Source organism: Drosophila biarmipes, chromosome 2L (genome assembly GCF_025231255.1).
Source record: "Drosophila biarmipes strain raj3 chromosome 2L, RU_DBia_V1.1, whole genome shotgun sequence".
In the NCBI taxonomy this organism is placed as follows: domain Eukaryota; kingdom Metazoa; phylum Arthropoda; class Insecta; order Diptera; family Drosophilidae; genus Drosophila; species Drosophila biarmipes.
The window spans coordinates 18,254,102-18,263,930 of record NC_066612.1 but is presented as its reverse complement, the minus strand read 5'-3'; the positions used below and the strand labels follow the sequence as shown (position 1 = coordinate 18,263,930).

Sequence of the window (9,829 nt, the reverse complement as noted above, 5' to 3'; positions counted from 1 at the left end):
TGCAGTTGCAGTTGCATTTCCAGCTGCATTTACTCACACAGAAAACAAATCTTAGTAAAATCGACCAATTCTTGATCTTAAAGGTGCTCAATCAACGGTAAAGGTTACGTTTTACAGTACATATTGACACAATGTACAAAATATTATGTTAAAAAATTCCCACAGATAACATTTTAGTAATGATTACAGTAGGAAATTTTTAAAACTACAGTAAAATGTACTACTTTTACAGTACGTAATTCCTAGAACAACAAAAAAAACACATAAACGCGAGCTAGTACCTGTTGGGAATTTTAAAGGATCTGTACCTACAATTTGTACAGTTCTTTTACCGTCAGTTACAGTTAGCGAATTAATGCTACGCAAAGGTAAGGAACAACATAGAGCACCTATTAAATAATACTGCAAAGTTGCAACATTGGTGGTAACTTTTCCTGTCATTATTGTACAAAGCAAAACTCAAAAGTTATTTTACTGTGATTGCTGGCTTATTTAGTCTACAAAACTATTCTCAGTGCAGATAGCCAGTTGGCCCGAATGTCCACCAAGTTTATGTAAATGCCGTCGTCGTTACCTCGATGACGTCGTCCTGATTCCTCCTTGCTGCCTACTTTAGATAAATTCCTGTGATTATAGTTGCTCGATTGCACGTGTTGTGTGCCTGTGCGCGTGTGTGTGGGAGTACCTGCATCTGTGTGGGTGTGCTGGGGATTTGGCAAATTGATTTGAGATTTACTATTAAGATGATTTCCATGCATTTTGCATGCTGTTGCTCAAATTATTTTCATATAAATTATAGATTTTGTAATGAATACGAAACTAATTAATGCCCAAAATTCAATGACAAGAAATCATGCCAATTTCTGAATGCAGTGTATAATTTTAAGAATTAATTGCGTAATTGGCTCGTGTGTTTTCTAAATCGTTAGTAGTGGATGAATAACCAAGATAAGCTTTTTACCAGAACAACATATAATCCTTTAAGACCAAAAAAAGGTGTCGGCTGTTAAGAATTCATAATGGGAGTTTCTTTTAAAGTGCACTAAATAATGTTATACAAGATGTTTTTTTTTGGAAAATCTAGACAAAGCATAATTAAAATATGTAGTTTTTAAGAATTTCCAAGACGGAAAGGAACAATTCACACTGTAAATTTGGGATACAATAGCGAAGTAGCGTTTGAAAAGAATCCTCCAACCAATTTCAACAATCTTTCGCTTTTGTTTAAGTTTTCCCCAATAAGAAACCCAATCACGTGAAATGTGAGCCAAGTCGAGGTGAATGCAAACAATTGGCAAGCACTTGTCGACAATTCTGGAAACTGTTCCCAGTAACCAATTGTTTAATTGTTGGGCAACTTTAATCAAAATAAATGGCCAAGTTTTCCGAATTCTGGTCGCTCCTTTGTCTCCCAATTCAATTGAGGGCGAAGCCGATGGAAGGGTTCGACTTGCGATTGAAAGTGTTCATGTGTGTTGCATTAGGTTTTGATTTCGAGCTCACTTTACACACTTTGATTTCAATTACAAAGTTGCTCGAGTGGAACTCTAATATGAAATTGCTCGGGGGAAAATTCCAGCTGCAAGTTATATGCAAGCTTCAGAGGGGAAATTGCATTAACCCCTCGGGCTGACCCCTCGCCGTTTCGCCCGGGAAAACCTTGACTCAAGGATCAAGCCACAAGTTGCATGTTAGCAGCGCGTAAATTTTTCTGTTTATTGCCCAGACAGACAACCGAATGGAAAAGTTTCATGTGCGGACAACAGTGGTTGGAATAAAGATTTTTTTATTTATACTCTGCTTTCATTGTGCGGCGGAAGTGTTTAAAATTGTAAGGCCCGGACACGCCTCACCCACTTCAATGGAGATACTTAGATGCAAATGATAGGCCTAAATGGGGCTTGGCTGGCAGCAGGCCGAGAAAGAACTTCAACTTGGTTGAAGTTAAGTATCTTTAAGGAGCAGCAACACTCGATAGGTTTAAACCAAGTGCCGTTCTGAGTCCATCAATATTGGCATGTAAACGAAGAGTACCAACTTATACAAGCATAAAAAGCAAAAACAGGAGAAGCTCTCGAGGCCCATATCAAAGCTAAGCGCTTTTGGAGATGACGCCTTTGGTTTGAAAACTTACCACAGACAAGAGGCATGAAGCGCATTACCCGGACACCAAAGTGAGGCATCAGGTTAGTGGCGTGGCAAGCTGGTTCCCCAGAATTTTGGATAACTGGCGAGCTGGTAGCAGACTGGTCGGGCTACTTCCCGCAGATCCGTTCCCAGCCTCTCCAGCCTCGGCCACATTAAGTGTCATTAGCTCGAGTGGCGAGGACTTGGGTGCCCCGGACTCGGGTACCAACATTCAGCTGTTACATTTAGCAGATTACAACCCAACAGCCAAGCAGCCGGCCGTCTGTGAGTTGAGCAAATAAACGCTCCAGCAGAAAAATATGAAATTATTAGCTTCTAAAAAACGAATGGCAATATGAAATAGGAATGGCGAAATGTGTAACCGAAAGTTGAAAACCCTTCATTCTGACTTAACTAGAAAATATCGTTCTGGTGGTCGATTTCTCAGAATTTGTCGGTAGAAAACTATAACCCTAACAAGACATTGAGAAATCTGGCAAGAGGAAATTGTATATTCTTGTTAAATTATCTGACAGATGGCAAACTAAAACTTTTAAAAGACAATGATTAGGGAGAAATCGGGAAAAATAAAAATGTATCTTCATGTTAATTATCTGGCAGATAGGAAACTGGAACTTTTTCAGGACAACATGAAATCATAGAATAGAAAATGTACTAAAAATGAGTTTGAAATTCGAAAATTGCTATACGTTTTCTAGGCCTTAAACTATTTTTATTTAAACAAACGGCTAAAAATGTATAAACTTGATCTTCTTAATTTAAATTTAGTGACCAATATCTCTTATCGGAGAAGTAAGCATCTTTATCCATACTTTTGAGGTACCCGCTTCACCGATTTAGTTTCGCATAGTGCAATACTAGTTTTGGAAATCTACCATAAATGCTGATTAACTTGCATTGCGCAGCATCTCCACTGTTGTTTTTATTTATGTTGTTGATGCTGGCTCCCCCGCTGTTTATCTATTTGAACAGAAAGTTGGTATTGCATTGGCTTTGTGGTCGGATTTTAATATGGGCACTAAATAGCTATCAGAACGTCGCCGGACCATTCAAAATGAAGTGGCAAACTTGTTTATTATTGTTATTATGACTCGGCTTCTCCTTTTATCTGAGTCAGGTTTTTCTTTTGCCCAAAGTTTCTGTGTTGCGAGTAGTTGAGTTTTTCGAGTGTCTGCTCTTCGACAATGTTGAATGGCATTTTGGTATTTTCTTTTAATTAAAAAGCAAATTTCGACCGTCTCTGTCATTAGGCTGATTGAAACCAGTAGATATAAGGCTGTTTGTGGGCTCTGACGATGGCTCGAGGGGTTGCCGAGACTCCAAGTAAGCAATTTTCGCCAACAGTAAATAACAAATAACTGCATACCGTGTCGATTTTTAAGTGCTTCTTTTGAAACGCCAGAGGTTGGAAAACAGCAGGGAAAAACGGAAAGCAAACTGAAGCTCGGACTGTTAGTTGGAGGCGCTCTCGGTCGCGGCCCCAGGCCGTGTTCAAATAGGCACTTGAGCCACGAAACGTGGAAAATAACCAGCCGCATAATGACCACGGTTCGGTCTGGGGTCCACAGTCCACAATCCGAAGTCCGGAGTCCATAGACCACCCGTGTATGCATTGGGTTAGCATCTGTTTTGCGAGTGAGCCGCTTAATGACTTTGAAACGTATGCAGCAAAGTCAAAAGCATGCACTTTGCGAGTATTACAGCCAAGTTAATAATACACGGCAGCATAATAGCGAGCTGCAACGCAATAGGCACGGAAAATGGATTGCGGATAAGTAGGGTTGCGAATCGAAGTTTTCCCTCCAAACATTTCGTTCATATGTCTGTCAAGTTTTTTTGTCAGAGGGTGAGATGAGATATAAGCAAAATCATATTATTTTTGCTTAAAAAAATTTTTGCATGACAAAAATTAAGTTTTCAAGAAAAAGTTTAAAAAGTAGATTTTCACACAAATTCTTCTATTTTGGCATAAAAGTTACCTTTTTATTGATGCCAAAGCTTACAAAAAGTAAGTTCATATTATGAGTATATTTGACTTTTGTTTCGTCAACATACTTATGTGTCTATATATATTCCATATGCGTTGTAAATTAAATATATATACATATTGGTATGTACATGAAATTGGGTAACAACAGTTTTAAATAATTTTAAATAGTTTGTTTGGAATAATAATATGCAAAACCTTAAAGACATTTATCAATGTACATATTTTTTACTATAAGATTTTAACAGAGATCGGCGTAGGGACTCAGTTTTAAAATCACAGCTTGGCTATCTTAGCTTATACTAATTCACCACACTTATTCAGTTGCCCACAAGGATATTTTTACGAGCGGAAAAGTCCCTTTCAACGAATGCCGCATCTGAAACCAGTGCTGCTACGGACAAAGTGTGACCCAGTTGTACAAAACGTTTTTTTTACCTTTTAAATATACTTTAACTTTTGAAATATAATTCAAACACACGTTTCTCTTTTTTACTTTTTAGAAAAATCAAAAGAGGACTTTTAATCAACGGCCCCGACTATTCAATAATATTCTACGCAGCTTAAAGAAGTACGAGGGATTTCGTGATGGCGCACTTTTGTTAACTTTTTACTTGTTAAGAAATGGTCTGGTTTAAACGATCCTCGGCATGTATTTAGGTATAAAAATAGGGGTTTTTTTATTCGGGCTTGAGCGTTATGGCAACCATTAAAATATGCATTATATGCATTGTTATATGACGAATCTAGTATATACTTAAATGGTCCAAGAAACGTTTAGAAAAATACATTCTTTCTGCAGAATCTCAAGCACAACTTTTCAACGCAAAGGCAGAAAGTAGTAACAACATGCAGAAACTAATTGATATTTTATTTCATGTAAAGCTGAGAATGTTTGCAATTTGTTAAATCCAATATGAGTACAAAATCAAAATGCTTAAAGTTTAATTGATTTTAAATTGTAAATGTCGAAGGTGGAATAAGCAATTTAATTTGAGCAAGTAGACGAATTAAATAATTGGTAAGCGGTAGAGAGAAATGTAACTGAAGGACAAGTTCAAAGTTGCAATGCCGAGCAAGCAAGAACAATTCTATTGAAGCTACTGGAAACTTTCATTAAAAATGAATGCTTGTAATCATTTGTAGCTCAATTTTCAATACTACCACTTTCGTCTACATTGCGGTTATCGAAAATGTTCTCTTTCTGGAAATTTCAAGTCAGAACTTTCCTTGGACATTGATTTAAAAATCAAGCAATCAGCTAGCCACATACTGACCCGTTTTCAGACTCATCTTTTCGCAATGTCAATATTCAATGAATTGCGTTAGAAAATGTTATTCCCTGGGTATTTAAGCTGGAGTCCAGGGACGTTTTTCAACGTAAATTCGATTCGGAGGAGATTGTGGAAAAAATGGTAGTAGAGTTAGTGAGTTCCTAAAGGTATTTTGCTTCGGACTTTGTAAACCAAGTGTGAAGAATAAATTATGGTGTTCAGCAACAATTTTTAAACTCTTTTGTATTTCTTATAAAATGGATAAAATTGTTATAAATATTATACCAGTTTATCAAGGAATTGTTTTTGTTGATAGGTTTACTGAAAACTTTGTTGTTATCAGATATTCCAGCGATTACAAAAGCTTACCCAAAAATATTTATTTATTTGAATTGTTTCTTAATTGCATATACATAAGATATGCACCTGTTTTTTGTCCAATTAGTGGACCTACATTTGGGAATGTGCTTAATTTTGTTCCAGATTTGACGCCGATTAATTAACTAACAATGCATTTTAAGCATTGTTTCCGTGTTGCCGAGGCACCCGCAACGATAATTATTTCGGAGAAGGAGTGATCGGCCAATAGGTTTGCTTGTGCTTTAGATGGAAACACGTGCGACGAGGACGTTGAGCCAGGGACTGACTGCCTGGGAGGTGGAAAATTCGGGAAATTCAGCCAGCTAACCGGCAGAAAGCAAGCTGGCGAATAAAAACAGAACCAAACAGCAGGAGGAGCGCCGAAGAGCCGGAGTGGGCCTCCAGAGCTATGGTCAGCGGAAATGGGGAAAGATGGGGCATAGGAGGCACATAGCCGATGAAGCCGATGGAGCCTGCAGAGGTTCAAATTCAATATGGCGGCGCAGAGGAAGTGCCACAGACGCAGTGGCATGTGTGTGGAAGTGGGCGCTGGTCAGGGGCGGCGGCACTGGAGTGGGCCTCTCATTGAACCAACAGCTTGTGGCGTCAATTTGCGGACATTATTGTTTCATGACTGCCAACTGCGTAACGACCGGTGAGGCCTAAGCAAAGCCCCCAAAAACTCACCGCAATCATGGGATAACAGCTTTTCCGGGCATCTCTGACTATTGTTTTTCAATGCAGCTGCATTAAAAACAACAGAGAGGAGCAGCAGCAGCAGCAGCAGGTCAGCAGGTGCTATCTAATTTTTGATTATTCGCGTGATTTGTGGCGAAAAAATTAATTGCGGCCGCCGGTTTTGTTTTCTTTTCGCGTTTTATTGCTGCTTGTGTGGACCCATTTTTCATTGAATTTCGCACGGTGGCGCTAAAATTCAGTCGGAACCGGGAAGCGAAATAATTACGGCATAATAAATTCTTAGTTAGCGGCATTATTCTAATATTTGCAAAATATTGCCAAACTGTTTCCTAATAAAGTTTCAAGTGTTTCAAGTCGCATAAACTTTAAAATAATGTCAAGGAAGAAAATGAATTCCGAACTGGAATTTAATTTTATTAATGGACTGAAATTATCCAGCACAGACCATTACAATTAGGAGTGGTTATCTTTTTTTAAATATTCCTTAAAGCGAAAAATAACATTCACTGCGTTTCCTTTTTGGTTCCAGGATAATACTTAATAATTTATATCTACTTAAATTTATTTATACGAAAAAAAGTCGAAGTTATGTATTACATCGTATTTATAAAAAAAAAACATTATGTGATCTTCAATAGGCACATGTCGTATGAGCAATTTTAAAGCAAACTTTGAGGAGATTCGCAAGGTTTAAGTCCTAACATTTTTTTTTATTTTTAATTACATTTCTTGCAGTTTTTATTTTTTGGACCATCCCAATGCTCATACACAACTTACAAACAAGTAAATTAGGAGGATACATCAGCAGTTTGAAATCGAGTAGAAGGGTTAGAAAATGATCAAAAGCAATGAAAAGTGCAGAAAAGGCTTAGGCTGCAAAGTGGAAATGTCGGCGAGGGGTCAGTATGAATGTATGAAAATGTGTGATTTCTGCAGGTTGTTAGCAGGGGATGATGTAACACCAAGTAGACTCCTATAAATCCTTTGTGGCTTTAGCTTAGTGCAGCTTATTAATGGAATACTGCTGAGACTGCCGGACTGTCGTTGCGCACTCGGTTTGGTGTAAATGCAATATGCCTTTGACCCTTGCTGAGCTCTGATTTACCAGTGATGAGAACGCGATTGTCAGGTGTTTGTGCATTTGCAGCAACGATTTAAGGTACAGGTGCTAGGGAGTGTTAATAAAGAATACTATTTATTTAAGGTTTTTAACTTTTTTTTACGTTTATTAAGATATTTTCAAATAATGTCTCGCAATGTTTTGTACTAATTTCAATTTCCTGGCAATTTCATCAATATTTTGCAGCATTCAGTTTTTTTTTTACCAGCCCTCTCTTTAAGAAATTTAATTTTTTATAATTTATGAAATTCAAACTTTAAGATTCTATAAACATTTAATTTTTTTTTAAGTACTTCATTTGTTTCCTAGACTGATGTCAAGAACTTTAACCTGACGTAAAGAAAGTGAACTCAAGTAAAACCTAACCCAAAGTAAAATAGAACACATTTACTTTCTTGGGTATTTAATAGTAAATAAAGGGTAAATATGGATTTACTGTTTAAAACTTTGGTTTCACTGGGCGAGCTATCTCTCACCTTTTGAGGATCCCGTCTGGGCGAAGCACAATCAATCGCTCAATCAATCAGTCCACCCACTGATTGGGGTTTATAAAGATGTCGGAAACGGTGCCGCGCAGCGACTTCATTCCCTGGCTGGAGGGCACCGGCTTGGGCCTCTGGGCCACGTTGCTCATCCACCGACTGAAGGCCTGCTCCGCCTGCTGCCGGCGGATGGTCTTCTCGTGCTCTCGCCGCCGCTCGGCGCTTCGCAGTTCTTGGCGGCGCTGTTCGATCAGCCTCATCTTCTGGAGCTCCCACTCCTGCAGGTGGTGCTGGACAGAGGCTGGGTTTTTTCTGGCGGGGATGTGGACGGGGACCTGGGTGTTCTTGGGGGAGCTCGAGTTGACCTTCTGCGCCTTCTGTTGACACCACTGCTCGTACTTCTCCTTGGCCAGCCGCTGCCGTAAAGCGATTCTCTCCCGCTGCTCCTCTCTCTCGGCCTGCTCTGCTTGGAGCCTGTACTGGCACTGACGCCGCTTCCCGGACAGCCAGTTCTCGTAGGCCTCGCCCGCGGAACGCTGCACCCGGATGGGATCGAGGCGGCGGGTGTAGGTGAGTGGCGGCGATCGGGCGACTCCGTTGGACCCTAGGTGGAGCGAGGGCAGGCTGAGGCCCTGTGGCAACTCTTGCGGGGGCAGCATGCTCTCGTCCCGGGACATGGCCTCCTCCCAGCTGCACATGGAGGTAGTTGAACCCTTGTCGGAAGAGGAGGGCGAGCAGGACGTGGAGGAAGGGGTTCGACTACTGCCGCTGCTCTGACTACTACTAGGACTGTCCAGTTCCAGGCAGAGCGTCTCCGACTCGGTCTGCAGGGCGAGATCCTCTCCCTCTCCCAGTTGACCATCGTGGTGCCCCAAGGACACATCCGAGCCGCAGCGCAGGGTGGAGGTCTCCGTCTCGTCCAACGAGGTGACTTCACTGGACGACACGGAGCTGCCCACATAGCGCACCGTGCTGGGGCTTCCCATGGAGCGCAGCAGGCTCTCCTTGTCGTAGGTCTTGATGTAGGTCCTCGAGCCCTTCGGCCTCGGGAGCAGTGCACTCGCCTCGTCTTCTCGGAAGGAGCCAGCTGAGTCCTGCTGATGGCCACAGAATGCCTCGCAGTCGATAAAGGTTCCTTGATTGTTGACTCGTCCAAGGAATGCCATTTCGCAATGCTCTATCGCTTCTAAAGGTTCTCAAGTGAGCCCAGTTAATTAATTTAGTTGGTCATACGCACCCACCTTCTTGTGTATCCAATATTCAACTTCAATACGTCGTCTGAGACGATTTATGGAACACCTTGTAGTCTTCAAAACCAGTCAACTTTGCAGTCGATGGAAAGTGTTTCCGTTTGTGTGTGGGAATAGCAAACAATAAACTTACTTCAAACGTTGACATAAGTCTCAAGTCCCAAGTCTTAATAAAAATGTTGAACCCTTTAATATACGGGTTTGACTTCAGACCGAGGAACATATCAGAACTAAAAACAATTCACTGTTGAACGATTTATGTTTTAAAATGCTCTAAACAAAATAAACTTGTGCGAAATCGAACACATATTGCAATTTTGGCTTTAGCAAAAAGCAAGATAAACATGAGGGTGGGTAAGCAAATAGCAACATTCATTTTACACAATTTTAAACATTTCGGTTTCAACATGCACTGTTTGTTTAAGACCTTTTAGTGTATACAATCCACCCTAGATTAAATGGACATGTCCCACTAAAAGACCCTACCTCAGCCCAAGAAATGCCACAAA

General features: G+C 40.3%; 1 protein-coding gene across 2 annotated transcripts; it reads right to left on the bottom strand.

Annotated features, from left to right (window-relative positions):
* Nucleotides 1-7,974: 7,974 nt before the first annotated feature.
* On the bottom strand, nt 7,975-9,454 carry LOC108033446 (coiled-coil domain-containing protein 34). 2 transcript variants are annotated; one of them, XM_017107778.3, is made up of 2 exons: nt 9,308-9,454; nt 7,975-9,256 (listed from the first exon to the last, which is right to left on the bottom strand). In XM_017107778.3, exon 2 carries the CDS (start codon nt 9,234-9,236, stop codon nt 8,112-8,114), a length of 1,125 nt encoding a protein of 374 aa, XP_016963267.1. In that variant the 5' UTR covers nt 9,237-9,256; nt 9,308-9,454; the 3' UTR covers nt 7,975-8,111. The 2 variants fall into 2 exon arrangements, with proteins under 2 accessions (XP_016963267.1, XP_016963268.1); XM_017107779.3 differs by having other exon boundaries at nt 9,312-9,454.
* Between the last annotated feature and the right edge of the window lie 375 nt (nt 9,455-9,829).

Coding starts and splice junctions, on each gene's coding strand:
- LOC108033446 (XM_017107778.3), bottom strand. CDS start 9,236: ATGGCATTCCTTGGACGAGTCAACAATCAAGGAACCTTTATCGACTGC.